At 53.8% G+C, this 20,453-nt stretch overlaps 8 protein-coding genes across 8 annotated transcripts; 3 read left to right on the forward strand and 5 right to left on the reverse strand.

Annotated features, from left to right (window-relative positions):
- Positions 1-8: 8 nt before the first annotated feature.
- On the reverse strand, positions 9-1,869 carry SEPMUDRAFT_41062 (inosine-5'-monophosphate dehydrogenase IMD2; the record flags this gene model as incomplete). The annotated part of the gene is made up of 2 exons (XM_016908810.1): positions 9-1,156; positions 1,359-1,869. 2 exons carry the CDS (start codon positions 1,867-1,869, stop codon positions 9-11), a joined length of 1,659 nt encoding a protein of 552 aa, XP_016762492.1.
- A 1,453-nt stretch (positions 1,870-3,322) lies between these two features.
- On the forward strand, positions 3,323-8,182 carry SEPMUDRAFT_40544 (uncharacterized protein; the record flags this gene model as incomplete). The annotated part of the gene is made up of 3 exons (XM_016908787.1): positions 3,323-4,231; positions 4,424-7,385; positions 7,479-8,182. 3 exons carry the CDS (start codon positions 3,323-3,325, stop codon positions 8,180-8,182), a joined length of 4,575 nt encoding a protein of 1,524 aa, XP_016762493.1.
- Positions 8,183-9,045: 863 nt separating this feature from the next.
- Positions 9,046-11,040, reverse strand: SEPMUDRAFT_10235 (uncharacterized protein; the record flags this gene model as incomplete). Its single annotated transcript, XM_016900509.1, has 1 exon — positions 9,046-11,040. A coding segment is annotated over one exon (1,995 nt), but the record flags the coding sequence as incomplete, so codon positions are not given.
- Positions 11,041-11,988: 948 nt separating this feature from the next.
- SEPMUDRAFT_115651 (uncharacterized protein) lies at positions 11,989-13,053 on the forward strand (the record flags this gene model as incomplete). Its single annotated transcript, XM_016901185.1, has 1 exon — positions 11,989-13,053. One exon carries the CDS (start codon positions 11,989-11,991, stop codon positions 13,051-13,053), a length of 1,065 nt encoding a protein of 354 aa, XP_016762495.1.
- A 1,704-nt stretch (positions 13,054-14,757) lies between these two features.
- SEPMUDRAFT_115652 (uncharacterized protein) lies at positions 14,758-15,156 on the reverse strand (the record flags this gene model as incomplete). Its single annotated transcript, XM_016901186.1, has 2 exons — positions 14,758-14,927; positions 14,997-15,156. 2 exons carry the CDS (start codon positions 15,154-15,156, stop codon positions 14,758-14,760), a joined length of 330 nt encoding a protein of 109 aa, XP_016762496.1.
- SEPMUDRAFT_148099 (uncharacterized protein) lies at positions 15,020-20,010 on the forward strand. The gene is made up of 4 exons (XM_016904701.1): positions 15,020-18,112; positions 18,174-18,933; positions 18,988-19,422; positions 19,502-20,010. Exons 2-4 carry the CDS (start codon positions 18,804-18,806, stop codon positions 19,906-19,908), a joined length of 972 nt encoding a protein of 323 aa, XP_016762497.1. The 5' UTR covers positions 15,020-18,112; positions 18,174-18,803; the 3' UTR covers positions 19,909-20,010.
- On the reverse strand, positions 15,581-15,907 carry SEPMUDRAFT_115653 (uncharacterized protein; the record flags this gene model as incomplete). The annotated part of the gene is made up of 1 exon (XM_016901187.1): positions 15,581-15,907. The coding sequence occupies one exon, from the start codon at positions 15,905-15,907 to the stop codon at positions 15,581-15,583; it is 327 nt and encodes a 108-aa protein (XP_016762498.1).
- On the reverse strand, positions 17,629-17,899 carry SEPMUDRAFT_115654 (uncharacterized protein; the record flags this gene model as incomplete). The annotated part of the gene is made up of 2 exons (XM_016901188.1): positions 17,629-17,709; positions 17,780-17,899. 2 exons carry the CDS (start codon positions 17,897-17,899, stop codon positions 17,629-17,631), a joined length of 201 nt encoding a protein of 66 aa, XP_016762499.1.
- Positions 20,011-20,453: the final 443 nt, after the last annotated feature.

The following is a 20,453-nucleotide window of genomic DNA, read 5'->3' on the forward strand; positions in this document are numbered from 1 at the left end:
CCATCGGTCTAACTGTACAGCTTCTTCTCCACGCCAACCATACCGTGCACATTACCTTCGGCCTGTGCAGAAGCAGTTCGGAATTCAAATCGCACCTCACCAGCACGCACTCCCTTTTGCAGTGCCTCTACGCTGGTGATACCGGTGTCTTGGAGAGAGTGTTGCACACCCGCCATGAGGTACGGGAGGAACTTGGTCACCGAGCCGCGGTCGAGAACAGAGCCAGATACACCCTGAGCAACAAGGACTTTGTCACCCTCGGAAAAGTAGCGTGCGGTACCGGCGTTCTTGGCAGTGTTGTTGGCCTTGTCACCAGATCCACCGGCCTTCTTGTCCTCCATGGCGTCAATGGAGCCCATACCACGGTATGTCTTGCGAAGCTGACCATCGGGACCAACAACGTATGCGCCAGGAGATTCGGTGGTGGCGGCGAGAAGACCACCCATCATGATGGTGCTGGCGCCAAGAGCGATGGCCTTGACGATGTGGCCGACGTTCTGAATGCCTCCATCGGCGATACATGGAATGCCGAATCTGCTGGCAAATTCCGTGACGCGGAAGACGGATGTCGCTTGTGGACGACCAACAGCCATGACTTCTTGCGTGATGCAAGCGGAGCCAGCACCCATACCAATACGGAGACCATCGACACCAGCAGCAATGAGGGATGCAGCCTGATCGCGAGTCACGACATTGCCGCCAATGACATCTAGCTTGGGGTAGTTTTGCTTGATCCACCGAATCATCTCGATCTGGTACATCGAGTTACCCTGGCTAGAGTCGAGGATGACAACGTCAAGACCCGCCTCTACCAAGGCAGCGAGACGCTCCTTGTCGGCCGGACGTGTGCCAATGGCAGCGGCAGAAAGCAGTTGCTTAGTGCCTGGCACTTTGGTCGCGAGAGGGTAGTTCAGGTTCTTCATCAGATCGCTTCGGCTGAGCAGAGAGATGAGATTGCCGGAGTTGTCCACGATGGGAAGCTTTCCCTTCTTACTCTTGCTGAGAATGGCGTTGGCCTCCTTCAAGCTGACACCCTGCTGTGCTGTGACGAGCTCAGTGGACATGATGTCGGTAACGGGCGAATCGAGATCGGCATGGAACTGGGTGTCTCGTGGCGTGACGATACCGATGAGCTTGCTCTTCAGCTGGCCGCTCTCTGTTTCGAATCAAGTCAGCGGTCATGCTCAGAGGGGGATGTTCGAGCAGTGTGCAGGTGTGATTTTTGATCGAAGTCAGAGAATCAAGGTATCCCCAGCGCACCGAGCACGTTGGCAAGGCACGTACGGTTGAACGAAAGTTAATATTGTGTTTTGGCATCATACGAATGGGAAAGAGAGAAGGAAGAGGATGTAGCCTACCGGTGACTGGGAAGCCTCCAAAGCCCCATTTCTCCTTCAAGGCGATGGCATCTGCGACAGTGGCTTTCGGGGAGAGGACGATGGGGTCTGTGATGAAGCCGTTTTCGAAGCGCTTGACCTTCATGACCATCTCGGCCTGCTCCTCGACGGAGCAGTTGTGGTGGATGACACCGACACCGCCCAGCAGGGCCATGTGGATGGCCATGTTGTGCTCAGTGACGGTGTCCATGGGCGAGGAGGTGAAGGGCGTCTTGAGGGTGATGTTGCGGGTCAATTTGGAGGTGAGGTCGACATCGCTGGCAGGGAAGCCAATGTAGCCTGGCAGCATGAGGAAGTCGTTGTAGGTCAGGCCGCCAGTCTTGGTTTCGTCCATAAGTTCGTGCACCGAGATGCCATCCTTGCGGCCATATGAGGATTTGAGAATCTCTAGAGCCTTGGCTGGGTCCTCGAAGCGCTCCTCGCTGTCGCTGGCGTGGCCATTCGCACCGCCGTTCAGAGACAGAGAGGCCATTTCGGCGGCGGGCTTCTTCAGATTGACGCCGTCGTAGATTTGGTCGCCGCCGTTCATGGTCGCGGATAGGTAGCTGATTCGACTGAGTCCGTCGGCGCAGAGATTGCAGGAGATGCCTAATGTCAATCAGTTATTAGAGGTGATTCCAGACACGCGACACACAATGCAGACTTACCCGAGGGGAAGAAGAAGTTCTTGAATGGGCGCAGAGAAGTTTGACACAAGCAGAAAATCGAAAGCGCGCTAGGCTAGATCCGCCGGTGCCTGATCTGATCTAATCTACCCGCAAGCGAGGGTCAAGCCGTGGGACGTGGGTGTCAACAAACAAACTACTCGAACGGGCAACTGTGTACAACCAAGCTCAGGGCAGGCCAGGCTACCAATCGCCTCTACGTTACGCCGTTACCATTCCTCCTACACTTCCTCTGCTATACCGCTGCAAATCCACCCTCTTGTATGCTTTGCATCGTCTCATGTGTCTGTGAACAGACGTCTCTCTACGCCCCAATGAGGACGTCGGTCAATCTGCAGTGGGACTTTGCATAGCAACCAGCAGGACGCGCTTTCCTGGCTTGCTGCGACCTCGATCATCACACCACCACCACCTCTCTCCCCAGACCAGGAACGACAGGCAATTTGACTGGGGGCAGTCACCGTCAACACCACCACCACCGCCGCCGCCGTCGCCGTCATGCCTTCCTATCCTCACTTCTCGTCGCCGGCGTCTCCTCACTTCCGCCAGCACAGCCCCACCAAGTCGTCGCCGCTGCGGCATATGAGCACGCGTTCCAACAACAGCGAAGCAGATCAGTCGAGCCTCCCGATTCGGCAGCCTACCGTTAGCAGTAATGCGAGTTCCGGATACAGCCTGGGCGCACTGTCTGGGAGCGAATTTGCTGGCAGTGATCCCTTCTTAGCACGGACGACCACGAGCGCGAAGCGGGAACGATCAGAATCGCCTGTCAAGAAGAACGCCGCATTTGCCAAGTGGGAGCAGCGCGAGCAGGCCGAGAAGGAGCAGAGCAAGATCCAGCGGAGTCCCTCCAAGATGGATGTCTCACCGAAGAAAGTGCGCGACGATGACTGGCGGGCAAACTTGGGGAGGAGTGAGACGAGAAGTGTGCTGAGGCCAGTCGCTGAGAATCGGAGTCCACCTGCAACTTTGCCTCCGCCTCCTATGAATGGCCTTTCACACGTCCGAACAGAGTCAAAAGAGAACATGCGCGAACGACCGCCCAGTCGGGAGATGTTGGACTCGCCTTTCTCATCGCCCACAAAACCGCCGGCACATGCTCGAGAGTGGAGCGAAGATATGGCCTTGCGACCTGCGAAGTCGCCGACTCATGTCAAGTTCGCAAGCGAGGGTGCTGAATTGCGGTCTCCTTCACCCGAGCTCCGATCGCCTCCATCGCCTACGAAGAACAGTCTGGCAACACTCTCTCGCTCCGATTCTATGCGCGCAAGCACAAGACCATCGAGAACGAAAGGTCATTTGCGATATGGCTCCACGGACATGGCTCCTCCGCAGCTAGATGGCGAAGATATCGGCCAGCTGCAAAAGTCTTCTACGCCTCAACTGCGGCATCTCAGTAAGATGGCTGCGCAGAATGAATCTACTGAAGATCTGAGCGTGCATTCTCCTGCTGAGCAGGTGATGGGCCTTGCAGGGAGGAGAAAATTGCAACGATCTGGAACTGTGAAGCCCAAAACGCCAAATCAATCGCAATTTTCCTCCCAATACTCGAGCACCAAATGGATGGACACGCAAAGAAAGCATTTAGCTGCGTATGAGTACCTTTGTCATATTGGAGAAGCACGAGCTTGGATAGAGGACGTCCTAGAGCCCGAGAAGTTGCCTCCTATTGTGCAACTGGAGGAGGCGTTTCGAGATGGTGTCACTCTTGCAGAAGTGGTGGTCAGGCTTGCGCCCAAATTATCTCAGGAGCAGCAGCAAGGGCTGGGCTCGAAACGGATATGGCGAGGGTCGCCACTCACTTTCCGGCATACAGACAACACTGCGCTTTTCTTTCGATTCCTGGCCGAGATCGGGCTTCCAGAACTGTTTAGATTTGAGCTGATCGATCTATATGAGAAGAAAAATATCCCCAAGGTCATCTACTGCATACACGCAGTCTCATGGCTCTTATTCCGACAAGGCATCACCGAGTTCCGAATCGGCAATCTGGTGGGTCAGCTCCAATTCGAGGAACATGAACTTGAGGCTACGCAAAAGGGCATCGATAAGAGTGGTGTTCAGATGCCCAATTTCGGTGGCATGCGCGAAGCGATGCAGATCGAGGAAGAACCAGAGCCACCACCACCCACCGAAGACGAGCTGCTGGCTGAGCAGGAGGACATGATCGTTGACCTGCAGACGCAAATCCGGGGATCCCTTATGAGAATCAAGCTTGGGAATATCATGCAAGATCTATGGGACGTGGAAGAGTCAATAGCACACCTTCAGTCCATTGCCAGGGGAGGCTTTGCTCGCGAAATCTTTGACTTCAAGTACACCATGCACAACGCCAATCAGCAATTTCAAGCGGCAGCCAAGGCTTACCTGGTGAGGAAACAACTTCATCGGAAACGGGAAGCCTGGTCGGAAAACAAGGCCGCGGTAGTCAAAGTGCAGAATCTGTGGCGTGGCCGACAAGCGAGAGCACAGACGAAGACTGTTCGCAAAGAGCTGCAAATGCAACGGCACGGGGTGAAAGAACTGCAAGCTGCACTTCGCGGTGCAATAGGACGTTGGCGGGCTGGCGACTTGTGGCACGAGACCAGGACCGAAGAGAATGAGGCCAGAGTCGCCGAGTTCCAAGCAGCGGCCAGAGGTGCCCTTGAGCGCATGCGTGTGGGTGGAATCATGAATCAGCTCTGGGACAAGGAGGATACAATTACCAAATTTCAGTCAATGCTACGCGCTCAAGTTGTAAGATCGTTACACACAGATACGCAAGAAGAGTTGCAAACGACACAGCAGGGTCTGGACATCGTGAAGCTGCAGGCAGCTGCGAGAGCTATGATCGAGCGACGACAACAAGCGGTCGCGCATGGGGAACGCAAATATGAGGAACCCGCCATCGTCCAAGCCCAATCCGCCGCGCGAGGACTCATTGCACGATTACGACAGGCGCGAACATTGGGCGCACTCCAAGGGCGCGAGACCACGATCGTGAAGTTTCAAACCCTGCTGCGAGCACAGGCAGTACGATCGCAGCATCAGGACACTCGCGAAAATCTTTCTTCGCAAGGAGAGCAAATCGTCAAATTCCAGGCTCTTCTTCGTGGCCAAGCTGAGCGCTCACTATACCAGGATGTGCGAGAAGAGCTCCAAAAGCACACTGAAGGTGTGAAGAGCCTGCAGTCAGCGGCTCGAGCTATGCTACATCGTAAAAGCATTGGCGAGAAGCTTACTGTGTTGGAAGAGCAGGAAAGTCAGATAACGGCACTGCAATCTCTCGCAAGGGCGTATACCGAACGGCAGCGCATCTTCGATCAGCTTGTCGGCATGGAAAAGGAAGAAGAGAGCATCACGCAAGTACAGTCTCTGGTACGCGGGCTGCTTGAACGAAGTCGCATTGGCGAGCAATTGGCTGAAATTGAGGAGCACGAAGCGGCTGTCGAAGAGCTACAATGTGCAATTCGTGGCTTCCGAGTGCGCAAGCAATTTGCTGACAAGCGCAAGCACTTCCGGGAGAACATGAAGAAAGTCATCAAGCTGCAGTCGTTCGTCCGTGCCAAGCAGCAAGGCGAGAGCTACAAATCCCTGGTCAATGGCAAGAATCCACCTTTGCCTGTCATCCGTAAACACGTCCACCTGCTCACCGATAGCAATCTGGAGTTTGAGAGTGAGATTGAGTCGGAAAGGATGCGAAGACAAGTGATTGAGAGCGTTCGTCGAAACGAGCTGGTCGAGAGCTACGTCGAAGGTCTGGATGTCAAGATCGCCCTGCTGGTCAAGAACAAGATCACACTGGATGAGGTTGTAAAGCATCAAAAACATTTCGGTGGATCGGCATCACAACTGCTACGCAACGGTACTCAGCTCGCACAACCGTCTGGCTTGGATCTGAAGGCACTCAACAAGAACTCTCGCAAGAAACTCTCCGGCTATGAAGAGCTGTTCTTCTTCCTCCAGACCCAGCCCCAGTACCTGGCGAGGGCATTCGCTGTGCTTACGCAACGAGGGCTAGCCGAGAAGGAAAGCAAGCATTTTGAGCGACTTATGCTCACGTTGTTCGGCTACGCACAGAAGAGCAGAGAGGAATATCTGTTCATGAAGGTTCTTGCTACGAGCAGCCAGCAGACGATCGCACGATGCCAGAACGTAGAAGATTACATGCGTCAGTCTGGCGGTACATTCCAGCAACGGCTCACTCTCAACTACCTCCGTAACCCGCGCGAACGATCTTATCTCAAGACTCTGCTCGGCGGTATGATCAGAGATGGAATTTGCGGACAAGACCATCTCGACCTAGAAAGTGATCCCCTACAGATCTATCGTGCCATCCTCAACAACGAGGAGCTGCAGACTGGTGTGCCATCACAACGGCCACGCGATATCCCTCGAGAGATGGTCATCAGACAGGAGGATGTCAGGCCTAGATATGTCGAACATTTGGAAGATCTGCGCGACCTTGGAGATGGCTTCTTCTCGTCTTTGGAAGAGTCTTTGATTCGCATGCCGTATGGGCTTCGGTACCTGGTCACCGAACAGCATCGCGCTCTTTGTGCACAATTTCCTCGCGAAGATCCTGGTGGGTTAGCCATGCTCGTAGGAGCGTGGCTGTGGAGAACATACGTCCTTCCAGCGCTGAGAGAGCCTGAGATGTGGGGAGTGGTAGATCGTGGTCTCAGTCCTGCCCACAAACGCAATCTGGCGCAGGTTGTGACAGTACTCGGCCAGGTCTGTAGTGCTGGGCGCTTATTTGGTGCCGAGAACCTCTACCTCCAGCCTCTCAACAACTGGATCAGTGAATCTCTCGACAGGTGGTCAGAATGTCTGCAGCATCTGTTCGATATCCCTTCGCCAGAGGAGCAATACCACGCGGACCAGTTCTCCGACTTATATTCCATGACCAAACCGGTGCTTTATATCAAGCTTGCAGACATCTTCGCGCTGCACAGCCTGATCTCAGACAACATCTCTGCTGTGGCACCGGACAGAAGCGACCCTATCAAGGAGCTACTGGCAGATCTAGGAACAGCGAAGAGCAATGAAAGCGATCTTGGTGGCGCTACTAACGGTGGTGAAATCACCTTGACGCTCAAATCGCGCTTCACGGTCCAGGACGATCCAAGCGCCGAGTCCCGACAGCTCTTCACAGCTACGAAGCGACTGGTCCTATATATCATTCGCGTACAGTCCGGATCCAACTTGATGGAGATCCTTCTTCGACCCATTACGCACGAAGATGCCGATCGGTGGATTTCACTTGTGCAAGAAGAGCTTGCTGAGAAAGAAAGGAGTAATCATCGACCAAATCACAAGCGCTCGACGTCCCACTTCGACCCTCGTGCATCAATGCGCTCGAGCCGCGCACTTTCAGTCTACAGCGAAGCGCCATCGACTTTCTCCGAAGACCGCCGCGACCTCATTGATCTGCAAGGCATGACATACGCCGAACTGAAGTCTTCCTGCCTGGAAAACATCCTCCAGCTCGAACAGCCACACATCCCACCACAATTCCGCGTTTCCAGACACAACAACTACCAGGAAATTCTCAACGCTCTCGCAGCCGACATTCGACAGAAGCATCGCAGACGAATCGAACGGCAACGTGAAACTGAGACTACGCGTGCTACGATCCAACAGCTCGACACGAAAGCTCAATTCTTGGAAGATCAACTCAAGTCCTACAACGACTACATCGAACAATGTCTGCACACACTTGCCAACAAAAAAGGGAGCAAACACAAATTTCTCATGCCTTTTACTAAGCAATGGTCTCATGAACGCGAACTGGAGCGTGCTGGCAGACAGCCGAAGTTCGGATCGTACAAGTACTCAGCACGGCAGCTTGCTGACAAGGGCGTGCTGTTGAGTTGGGCGGGCTACCAACAAGAACACTGGGGCAATTTGAACATTGTCATCAGTTCGGATGAAGTTGGTGTGTTCCACTTGGAAGCTAGTTCGGGGAGTATGATGCTACCTGGAGCGAGTGCAAACCTCTTATTGGATGACCTGTTGCAGGCACAATATGACAATCGCAGCAGTATTAGTGTGTTTGAAGAGAGTCAACAGGGCGGAGCGAAGTTGGCGGTGAATTTGTTGCTGCATTTGGTTTTTAAGAAGTTTTATAAAGATGGGTAGTTCGTTTATGCCCACATGCACACACAAGCACACACACAGAGAGAGAGAGAGAGAGAGACGTAAGGATGATGAAGCATATGATGGGGGTTTTTTTGTGTATAGCGAAAGGTGTTGGTGGCGTCGCAAACGATGTCTTGTGATTAGAGACAACCTGAAAAGACAGGGGTATATACAAGTATACATACCCCGAGAATGCTCTGTTTTTGTTAGGGCGTCGTATAATTACGTGAGCGAGCATGATTTACGAGAAGAGAGATTTCATCTACATGTATCGCACTCTTCTTTATCATACTTCTTATCTAATGCTGTGTGTATTACTACCTCATATCGCGTCTGTTCTGGATGGAAATGCAATACTACATGTAGGTAGGTAGGTGGGTAGGCACTCTTGGGCCACTCTGAGGGAGAATCCAATCTTGCATACAAGACACGAGGGAAGCCGACCAAAAAAGCCGCAAAAGAGAACAATCATGCAGGGCTCATGATATCCGGCTTCACTGAAAAGTTTCAGCATTGAAGTCAAATGGCGCGAGACCACTGCCAAGGAACATGCCGTCCATGCCACCACCAGTTACTCCCGTCATATCTGCCATATTGAGATCCATTGCCTGCTGAAAGTTCGATCCCCAAAGCCATGGATTGTTCGCATCGAATTCTCCACCATTACCACCATAGCTGGCACCACCTTGCTGATAGTTGTTTTGCGGATTGTGCTGGTTGATTGGAAACTGTCCATCTGGCTGGTTTGGATGCGGTTGCGGTTGCGGTTGCGATTGTTGGCTGTAGTCTGCTGGGAATGGAGTGTTAAAATTCCAGTTCTGTCCATCGCCAGGCGCCTGGCCAATCTGTTCCTTGTTCACGTCTGTCGCGGTCTGCGCCAAGAGGTGAAGCGGTGTTTGACCACTTTGATCGCTTTGTTGCTGTTGAACTGGATTTGGTCCCGCGTCTCCTCGTGCCTGTGTTGCGACGTTCTCCTTGTGCTTGGTAAACCAATCCCTCAAGATTGAGAGGATGCGAAGAATCTTCGGATGTGGTCGATATTCTTGCTCAGTTGGCACATTAGCAAACATGTCAATCAGGCCATTAATGTATCGATCGACATCGATGTCTTCGGTGGTCATCATCTTCGACATCTCGCTCCCTGGCGTCGTAACAGCAACGTGCATCTTGATGAGGACTACAAGCGCATACGTGCATCGCACAAAGAAGAGCAGCATTGGCAGTGTCTTGATCACGTCAGGATCAAAGCGGAGCATGCCATCAAGTACACCATGTGCAGCATGACGGCAGGCCTCTAGTGCTGCGATCTGGTTCTGCGTAAGCTTCTCCGATGTATTGTTGACAGACTTGAGCGATTCTTCCGTGAACGGTAAGCGAAAGTCCTCGACGTTATGATTGAAGTGTAACGCAATCTCGTGAAGGTAGAGACTGGCTACATGTTCAAAGAATCTCAGACTTGGGTTGGTTTTCAACTCTGGCGGAACTTTTTGGATCCAGTCTTTGAGATCAGTCTCCAGAACGTTCAAGGCGTAAGTGACTTTCGGGTCAGTAATACTTATACTGGCTGTATTATCGTCCATGGAAAACTGAACGCTGACGTCTTCGCAAATGTGCTGAATTTTGATGTGCTGGCAGAACAGCTTGTCGGACGCTGGCGCCTCTGGGCTTGTTTCCAAGATCTGAACACACTCCTCCATGTACTTCGTCCAATGCACAAGGTTTGGTCTGCGAAGCACCATTGAGGCCGAGGCGCAGAGGTAGTAACAACCCAACCAGGCTCGTCTAGATTCCAGGCTATCCGAGTTGATGCTTGGTTTTGTCCGCTGCGACCCAGGCGCGCTATCAGAATGCGCTGCTCCAAAGCCGCGCCTGGCTTGCGCCGAGTTGAATCGCTTCCCTAGACCGATGTCCATAGCCATTACAGCTGCCATATGAATGATCTGATAAAAATTGGTCTGTTGGGCCTCCTCAGGAGGCTTATACCAAAGCGCGAGAACTTGCATGGCCTGAATGAGTTCGACGGACTTGGCGCCATTCACGACGACAGCGTCTGCTATAGCCTTGACTGCCTCGACTGTCAATTCTCTTGTCACCTCGGCAGGCAATATGCCGTACGACGCAGCAGAGAGAATGCTCGCGTACAGGATCGGCTTCTCCTTCCAGATCTGCTCAGCTTCGGTGCCTGGCGCGAAGACCACAGCCGGCATGTGCGGTGCAAGCTTTTCGATGTAGCAATTGAATATCTGCGCGCCTAACGGAGGGTCGACGAGGGCGTTGATCCTGTCGGCAAAGTCCTGTGGCAAATTGTGGGATAATCGCGCGTGCGGCGCGAAGTCTGAATTGAGCTCATCGAAGCGCTGCGAGAGGTCTACCTCGCTGTTGCTACGAGCAGCGTACCTTCCCGCTGGCTCTGACTTGACATCCGGTGTTGGAGGCTCTTGCGCATCGTCATCCACCCGTCGACGTTTGGCAGGCGGCTGCATCGATGAAGGATCATGGGCCTGCTCAGCGGTTTGGTTATACTGCTGCAGCTGCTGAGCGGCTTGTGCATAGGCTCTACCTTGCATATCGGCCGTAGGAGCAAGACCATACTGTAAGCCATACTGAATTGGGCCTCCTTGCTGGTGGTGGTGGTGCTGTTGCTGGAGGACAGCAGTCAAGTGGTCAAGTTTCTTTTCCAGCTCGGCGACTCTGCTGTCCGCCTTTTTCTGGCGCTTTCTACTGGGCGCTGTGATGAGGCATTGTCGTCCGGCCTTTGCGCATCTACGGCACGGAAGCTCGGGGTGTGCTGGGTCTTGATCGCAGCGCACCTTCAGTCCGCGGCAGGCCTCACACGCGCGTGGCCGCTTGGAGTCGTCGCCGCCGCCGCCGCCGCCCTCGCCTGGAGTGTCATTGCCGTCCGAGACGTGGCTGTTATCGATGCCATCCTGTGCGAGCTGCTGATACTGGGGAGTGGCGCCTTGCGGGCTGGTCTGATTGCTTCCGCTCGCGATGCTCGGTGCGCCCGTGCTCTGCGGGAGGGGAGTGGGCGTCTGCGTGGCTGGGAAGCCGTAGTATGGATTCGAGGATCCTGGCGAGTGCTGGGGATAGACTCCGACGTTCGAGTTGGGGGGCTGCTGGTGTTGTTGTTGCTGCTGCTGGTGTTGCTGCTGCTGCTGCGCGTATTGCGGCTCGAAGCGCGGCGGCGGCGGTGGTGGAAGCGGTGGTGCAGAGGCGGATTGGATGTTGGCGCTGCTCGAGGGCGCACTGAGAGCAGGATCTATGATATGCTGTCCACTCATTCTGTTGCCGTCTGTCCGTCTGCGCCGTCGGCGTCGGTGGGATCGGTGTCGCGGTATCGAATTGCCCGTGTAGACGGGAGGCTTCACCAGGGCCAGGGTAAGGGGGGGCCCGCGTCACGTGCGGGTATGGAGCGGATCCTCAACTTTTTTTCCACGCCCTCATGGCCCATGCGCTCACTCCTTTGCCAGAGACATCTTAGAAAAAGGGGCCAAGTGCACTATTTCCGTCGTGGTAGAACTGGAACACGTCTCGCACGTGTCGCTACTCTAGCCATGCGTAGCAGTGACAAAGAATATCACTCCGGGCTCACTCCGAGGAAGACAGGAGGCAGTTCTATGCTATGGAGTATGGACAATGCCGACTGTCATGGCCCATATATGTATGTACCTGACCTTATATACATACACCATCGGGCCCGCTGCATAGCACGAGTCCCTATCCATACAGTGATAGTTCTCTATCAGCAACTCTTGAAGCACGCCTTTCGCATATTGCCTAATTGATCCCTCTTTGCCACATTGATCATGAGATCAGGCTCACCATTTCCACCACAACAAGCCACAGTCCAACCGAAGACCTGGAACAAGGCGCTCAAAGCAAAAATCATGCAGGCTGCCAGAAGAAAGCCTCGCTACCTCTTCTCATCTGCCATCTTGAACGACGACATGGAGCACAGCGCGATGCTCACGCGTGATGGTATTGTGCCTCAACTGTTCAGGCATGGATTCTATGGCTACTCGATGTCGAAAGCTGCCAACGAGCCACCTCCTTCTAGCATCTTCTCTATGCCCCTGGCAGAAGTTCGATACCACAACACCACTAACTTTCTAGCACGAGGCCCGCATAGCGAACGGAGCGCAATGTGGTCACTGTGGTTCTCCTCCCTGCGCGAGGCAGCCGAAGAAGCTGTCCTCCGAGAAGCCATGTCTACTCAATATGCCCCAGTTGCCCATGAAGTCTACATACTCGTCATGGACACGCATAATCTGTCCGACGACAATTTGGTATTGCACGAGTCGGACAAGTATCTCTTAGAGGATTGGAATAGCGTTTCAGAGATCCGAGACTCATTTCTGACATTTGGTGTAATTCCTGCAGAAGCCTTCGAGATGGTGCCACTAAGTGTGCTTCGCGAACACACATCGTATACAGGAGCTTTGAGCAGCGCTTCATTGGCACCAATCGACGTTTTGAATAAGCATGATGCACCAAGAGATTTAGCTCACGCAATCCACCTGGCTCATATGTTTGGGCAGGCCTTTGGGCCTAAGCTCGCGCTGCCTGTAGCATGCATAGCCATTACCGCTAGTGCTGGAACACACACGAATGATGCGGGTTCGCTTGGTAAAGGGTCTACTCACGAAGCCGAAATCGCAGCCGCTTTCGACTACTATGACATCCCAGAATCAATACTGAAAGACCGCTCGATCGTGAAGGAGAAGCCATCGATTCACGTGAGCCGTGACACTCGTCGCGGCTTGAGTCTATTACGGATAATCGTCAAGCGCAAGCAGGGTATACTAGAGTCAAAGGCAAGATCCATGCTTCAAGACCAGAGTACAGACGCGAAAGCTACAGACAGAAGATGATGACGGGTCGAGTGTATACACTGCAAGAACTCTGTCGAACGTGAGTACAAGTCACACTATAATTGGAGAATCGTCAGGGGGTGTTATTACTGCCGCAGCTGCTACTGCTACTGCTACTAATACTGATATTAGGAAGAGGCGGTTGCGGATGATGGTGTTGTGAGGGAGATAAGAAAGCTTCTCCGGACGATGACCCCAGTGGACTGTGGTAGTTTAGTGGATACTACCAGCGTGGGATATACTGAATGTGTAGCAGCAGCGGCATAAGTGAATTATCAGTTGGATGGACACCAGGCAGAGACTGGACTGGTTATGCTACAATGCTCGCTTAGGGTTACCGCCCATGGAGCTGGTCTTGCTAGTCATTGTCAGTGGCGTTGAGACGAGACCATACGAATTTCAGCGGCAGGAAGCGGACATACATCGTGGACGCTGCGGCAGGTGAGACGTCGGTGGAAGGGTGAGGCAACAATCAAATCACAAGTAGAAGTAGCGGGAAGCTGATGTTCATTGTTCAGTACATGCTATAGAAGAAATATCACGAAGGCTCCAGATCACTGTAGACACGAAGAAGCAGTTGAAAGCAGAGCCGATGCCCTCCCCCTTACCCCAAGAGCCCTTGACGTGTCCGCCGCCACCCACAACGTGAATGGACTGTCATCCACTGGTTCTGCCAGTCTGTCATGAGGTCGGATATTCAAGCAGGTCTCCCTTGCAAGATACATTTCTTCTCTTCGATTGCAAGGCACTCTGCACAGGTAGGTGGGTTGGGCTCCAGAGCAAGATAGACCGAAGCCGATCGTAGAGTATAGATCAGCGTCCTCGAAGAGCAGTATGATCCTAGAGACATGTACATATTATGCCTGTGTGTTCCAATGTAAGTGAACATGCTTCAGGGCCAAAAGAGTTTTCTTCTATGGTATACGCAATACTTTACGAGTCAAGGCTGAGAGCAATTTTGAGCTTGTCGGACATGGTGATTCTCTCCAAGCTGCTGCTGCTCGATCCAGCACTTGTTTATCGGTGCTCCTGATCCCAGGTGCCTTGAAGGAGGTCTGTTCGTATGAAAGACCACGAATGACCTTTGCCTTGACGCCTGACGTCCCCAAAATGAAGATCAGTCGAGGCTTTCCATGCCTTCGAGTGAGTGCAGCTTGTGCGGCGTGCACTGCCTGATGAGGTGTATGGCCTCCGTCCCCTCCCAGATCTTCAAAGGAGTAGTGTGAAGATCGCGCGGTCTTCGAGACGGCTTATGTAGGTCGAGAGGCGTGTGATAGTGGACTGCCGTTGAACCAGACGATGTTAGTGGATAAGGAGGGAGGAGGTGTAGTGAAGAAAGAGTTTGGGCCAAGCATCTACCGTCCGCTCCGGCTTCCGCTGTGGCAAGCTCTATGCTACCTCATGCCTCCGACATGGCCCTCTTCACTCTCTCACTGCCTCGACCATTCCCTCGACGCCGGCATCATCTCATACCCACCGCCAACACACCAACAACATCGGCGGCATGCTATTGAGCCCGCTCGGAGTCTCCGTTAGGGGCAGTCGGTGAAATGGACCGCCTCTGCCCTTGCTGAACTCGTCAGGCCATCATCAACCAAATCCTCCATCGCTCGGTCGTCCGCAACGGTCGTCCGCAACGACCGCCACATCGCCAAACTCTTTGCGCTCACCACCCTCCTACTCGTTGCCTCACCGTCCCTCACGTCAATAATTCGAAGGGCGCGTCACAACCGCCCGTGGAATTTCGCCGCCAGTCGCCCTCATGGGGTTCACAACGCGCAAACCAGCTTCGACCGGTCGCTGCAGACGTTGAGCAGAGGAAGTGTCGCTGGAACCGCGTCTTTGCGGCACGGCAGGGCACGGCAGCGGAAGCTCTTTGCACAACACAAGCTCGTCGGGGCCTGGGTTTATTTATTCACCGTAGCAATACGTTGAAGGGCTACCTCCGCGCGAGCTTCCTGAGCCGCTGAAACTGTCAACTGCATGGGGCTCCATGGCCGTCGTGTACAGGCGCGATCCTCGCCGACCAAGCATCTCGGCCATCAGCTCTGCCAGTTCTGCAGCAAAAATGACCATGGCGATGCCATCTTCCTTGGCTGACATCGGAAGAGATGGCCTAAATGCAAGCGACAACGGTAAGCCGTGGCTGGTCACTGTATAGCCGCACCGTGTAGCCTACTTGGCCTCGAGCCTCGACTCGTCGACAAAGAGAATCATGTGTTAAGATAGCACGTGCACCCACAGCTCAACCAATGGAGAGTATACTCCGGCCACGACCGTCCGGATAGCTTGTCTTGTCCACAGTGCCCTACTTCTGAGAATTTCAGACCAGATGCATGTTTTGCTCTGTTCCCCGCATCTCGCGGATCACAAATACTGCTCATGCGACTCACAAGTTGCGTACCACATATTCTCTTTACTACTAGGCGCCGCCAGCTCAGGCTGATGATGCAAGTACGCCACTCTCTCTTGAGATCTCCGCGACCAGTTCTTCCCTCTCGGTAATAGGTCCTAAGACCCAAGGCTCTCAGTTCTTCTCGATCTTTTTCGAGTACGCTTCATCGTTAACACTGACCCTGCTCTCGGCATTTGGACCGATATCGCCCAGCATTGCTGATGAGCAGGCTCTTCTCGGCCATTCGCAACGATGACTCCAGGTCCGTTGCCGAATCTTCTCTTGTTCCACCAAACCCGTGAGCAGCTGAAGCTGGTCTGCAACAAGAATGAACATCTGAGCCCCATGTCGTAAAGAAGCATGCTTCCCAGATGCTCGCATGGGAGGCGTTGATCGGGAGGGCGAAAGGAGACAGTGGAGATCATGCGAAGCACACGCGGTCAAGATATGTGATGACATGGCCGCCGAGAGATGGCGTTGACGTGAGGGCAGTGTCTGAAGCCGAAAAGCAAGTCTTCTTTGTATCTCTGCCACGCAGGCCAACGATGTCAGCGGCTGTGCTTTCCTCACCAAGCCACCAGTACCGCTCATACCGAAACACCTGGCCGCTGCTACTTCCCTTGGGACAAGGCAAAGCAACTCTATGCTTGGCTGGGGCTTGTTTCTGGCGCGTAGTGCATTTCGCCGGAAAGACGGCGGTTGGAAGACCATGTTGCTGCTGTTTCGACAGTCTCTTGGCAATGTGCTTTATACTCTGGAATCCTCCCAACTAGGTGGAGTACGCCTATACGGTGAGGTTGGCCATGCCAAATACAGCCTCCCAAATGGCGTTTTGGCTTCCCGGTCACCCCACATCTGATATTTTGCAGCATTTAGCCCTTGCTATGGGGCTCCTTGCACTTTAAAGAACCCAGCTAGAAATCTGGTCGACTCAGGAAACCTCTCATTAGATAGCCTCCACAATGACGAGACCCCATTGGAAGCCTGGAGGCATCGATGGCATCTCTGGGCATGCCAGGCTCCCGGTCAGTGGGCTCTAGCTAGAGGCGACCGCAAATCCGAGAGCTTGCTCCGAAAGACGATTCAATCGAGGAATCTCGAAAGATCTTTTCAGTCCTCATGGAAGATTCGATATATGGTATTTCAATTTTGAGAACTGCGTCAGACTGTTGACTTGTGGCTATCTGCTTCCCCGACGCTCATCGAGCCCTTCGACAATGATGATGTTCTATCTATCTCAAATGATTCTAGACGATCATGAAGTCTGGACCTATGCCTCGAGCTATTCTGCCATGAAAGACTTGAGGAAGGCATCTTATGCAATGTCGTGAAGGGCGGCCGATGGAGGAGTGGAAGACGTGCACGATACGGCTAACGAGAATGGCGAAGGATATCGCGAGGCACGACACAGTATTCACTAAGCTTTTGTCAGGCAGTGATCTCTTTTGCCAGCCTCAGTCATGCTGTCACTAGTGGAAATCGCGTCAGCTATCTCCGCTAAATCGGAAATATGAGTGCGAGACAAGGATTACACGGTCATTGATGGCTAGCCCCATTCTCCCGTAGACGTGGAGGGGGTCATCATTTCCAGAGAAGCCTGCCAGTTTTATCCGTGTCTGGCTTCCTCTTCAACGCACGATCTTCTCATTTTGCCCAGGATGGCCAGCGGTCAATGAGCTACCCAGACTAGATCGAGTGGAAGCTGGCACGGTGGACGGAGTTTATGGGGATGAAATGTGAAGCTGTCGTGATGAAGGGTAGGGAGGAGGGAGTTCAGTGACATTCCACCCCGGTTGACATGCAAGTCTGGTGGGGACTGGATCTAAGGCGATGACGCCTGCCGGTTGTCTCATCTTTCTGCGATTTGTTGGCGAGACTGTCGTGGTGCGCACAGGATGGCATATTCTTTGCGTGCCCCATCGCCCTCCTGTCCGTCAGCATGTTCCGCTCGTGTGAGACCTGCAGGGCTGAATTCGCACGCAAGTCTCTCGATTCTTTGTGGCACTATCTTGGCTCATGTACACTGAAGTCTCTGAGGTGGTGCCGCCTGGTGTTGGCGACCTTGTTGCTCCCCTCTTTGCGTGACAGGTTGCGAACCCATGGTGATGACGGCTTCTCTGCAGTCTCTGCAGACCGTTTTATTGCCCCTCTCTTCTAGCAGCGAGTGCGGTATTGGGCGATCAATTCTGGCTTGGTGGTGGTGGTGGTTCGTCTGGCTGGGACTCCCGGAGCACCGCCTTGCGCGCAGCTGCCTCTTGGTTCTGCGTGGGAGCATGGTCGGCCAGGAAATGGGCTATGGTGAAGAGGAATCATCGCCACAAGCAAACTCACCACGCGTTCGCGGTCGCAGCAGCGGCGGTTGCGGACATTGTCCGCGAAGAAGAGGGAGAGCACCGGCCAATATGGCCATTCGGGCTTGTCCTTCAAGAATGCCTTCAAGAAGGCACGCATTGTGGTGGTTGTTGTCGTTGTCGTCGTCGTTGCGCTTTTTTGTGGGATGCGGAAGGATGCGCGAGAACGAACGCAGAGCGTGGTCGCTGAGGGGGATGAGGTTGTGATGGTAGTTGCTGATCAGAGGAGGATGAGGAGGAAGAAATGTAGAAAGTCGGTATCGACGCACGCTGACGATTTGCAACACTGAGGCGGTGCTTGGCGAGGTCTATGGTGAGCAAAGAGTATGGATTGCCATAACTATCACTGAAGTCTAGACTAACGTGTATGCTAGGGACTACTAGATACAGCTCGCTGCACTCTGCCTAGGCGACTGACCTGCCACTTCGCCGTCGTGCTCGAGGGGCGCTGCTCCTCTAAGCCCTCACTAAACCCAGACGCCCTGTCGATGGAAGCTTCCCGGGGGTAGCGTAGATCAGCGCAGCATCAACGCCGCAGTCACTTCGTAGCGAGCAGCATTGTTATGATACGGACGAGACCATTTCCGGGGCGAATAGAAGCTTCGCCTGGCCGAGGATGGTCTGTATGGCACAAGCTGTGGTGCAGACGCAGACCGTCGTGTAAAAGGGGCTGCGAGCGGGCTGCTCTCGGAGTAATGCCAAGCAGCGTCGAAATACATTCACCCTACGCAACGCTCGGTCCAAGTGCTCGCGTTGCTTCCTTCTAGAGCGACGAGTGACCGTTCCTCTTCCTCACCACCACCACAACAACCACCACCACCATCCTCACGTCTGACTTTTTCTTCATCGGAACCATCCACGCACCACCCTTTTCACCACCCTTCTCATCACTCTTTTCACCACCCTTCTCACCACCCTTTTCACCACCCGCCTCTCGACCTGTCTCGCATCTTCCATCACATCGCCACTGCACCATCCCTATCAAGCACATCACCGCCGCCAACATGCGTCTCAGGCACTTCGAAGTTCAGCTGCAGGCAGTCGACCTTAACAACCACGTCCTTCCTGTCCCTCTCCAAGAATTCGCCGTGAAGTACTGTGAATACGCCGACAACAGACTCGTCGACCACAGCGGTACACCCTATCCCGCAATCTTCATCATGCCTGACGCCCGCTGACCCATCGCAGACATCACCACTGCCCCGCTGATGACTGCAAAGGTGCCAGCTCTTCCGCTTGACCATTCATTCGAAGTCCACATACAGTCGTGGGTGCACTCGCCACCATTTTTGTACAAGAACGACACCCGTGGAGGCGCCTGTGGTCCACTCGTGTGGCGCGTCAAGACTACTGTCGATGGCGCTGAGTCCCGTCACTGGTTTGACGCTGGCACCACGTGGCCATTGGTTCTCGTCAGCAACTTCGATGGGCCGTTGCGATTCCCACAATACCGTCGAGAGATATCAAACCTTCCTTGTCACACAGCCCAACCCGGAGGACGAATCAAGGTCGAGATCCAGGAGGGTCGCTATTTGAACAAGAGCGGAGATCTCGATGAATTCAACGAGCGTTTCCAGGTGCTGGCTGTGCACGGCATCTTCAGCTTCCAATACGTTCCACTTGGTATGTTTCATTGGCGACGATAATTAGCGCAACCTCGTCGGCGGCGCACCGCAATACACTGGTACTGACTTGCAGATAGATATTCTCCAGCGTGACGGCATCGCCTGGCCAAACCATCAGCACAGACTTGAGATCGCACCTCACCTACGGCACCTCAATCTCGTGCCCAGCCTTTGGAGATCTCCAGCCGATCCGTCGCGATTCGAGTGGGAGTTTCTTCCGGCTCGCCGTGACGGCAACGGTGACCGTGACACCAGTCGTGCGATCGCTTCCTCGTGGTCGCTGAGAGACATCTTGGGAGGGCCACCGCCAGCTCCAGGCGGTGGTCCCTCCGGCCTGACGCTGCCGCCGATCCTTGACAGGGTCGGAAATCCTGCTCCCGTGGAGGCTCCGCTTCCGCGTCTCTCGGCAGCGTTCAGCTACCAACCCACCCCAGCGCCGACCAGCGACGCCCTTGAGAGGCTCCGAACTTACCCTCTCCCCTGAGCTCGCGCTCATGACAAGTACCCCGCCGAGCAGGTCGACCGCGATATTGCGGTCGAGGGAAGGGCCGAAGCAGAGAGGGTGGGTGTAGTACGTAGAAAATTGAAATCGAATCATTCAAATTGAGATACGTGTGCCTTTCCCAAACTCACCCACCTCGTCCAACACAGCCCCGCTCAGTGCCGTCTTTGATGACCCCGGCAAGAAGTAAAAGATCATGTGCGGAATGTGAAAGAAGGTTTGCCTGAGAAGGGGGAGGGGGCAACCATCTGATGAGTTGAAAGTATGTATAAGGTAGGTATAACAGAGATGTATCAAAGAAAGAGTAGCTACAAGTGGAAGAGAAGGGTTGACTGTGGAATACGGTAGTTAAGGTAAGGTAAGGTACCCATTCGTTCGTTCCATTTGAACCAATCTGATGATGGACTATGGAACTAATCAACTTTCTTTTCTCTCTCCCCCCCCCTCTCTCTCTTCCAGCACTGTTCGGTGTTTATGGACGACGGCTTCGGAGCCATGGGAGACGGTATCCCGGATGACCGGGTGTT

Source organism: Sphaerulina musiva (assembly GCF_000320565.1).
Source record: "Sphaerulina musiva SO2202 unplaced genomic scaffold SEPMUscaffold_3, whole genome shotgun sequence".
In the NCBI taxonomy this organism is placed as follows: domain Eukaryota; kingdom Fungi; phylum Ascomycota; class Dothideomycetes; order Mycosphaerellales; family Mycosphaerellaceae; genus Sphaerulina; species Sphaerulina musiva.

Bases quoted from the DNA above. Each gene is read 5' to 3' on its own strand.
- SEPMUDRAFT_148099 (XM_016904701.1), top strand. From the start codon at position 18,804: ATGCGTCTCAGGCACTTCGAAGTTCAGCTGCAGGCAGTCGACCTTAAC. The intron at 18,934-18,987 runs GTACACCCTATC...GACCCATCGCAG, and splicing joins CAGACTCGTCGACCACAGCG to ACATCACCACTGCCCCGCTG. The intron at 19,423-19,501 runs GTATGTTTCATT...ACTTGCAGATAG, and splicing joins CTTCCAATACGTTCCACTTG to ATATTCTCCAGCGTGACGGC.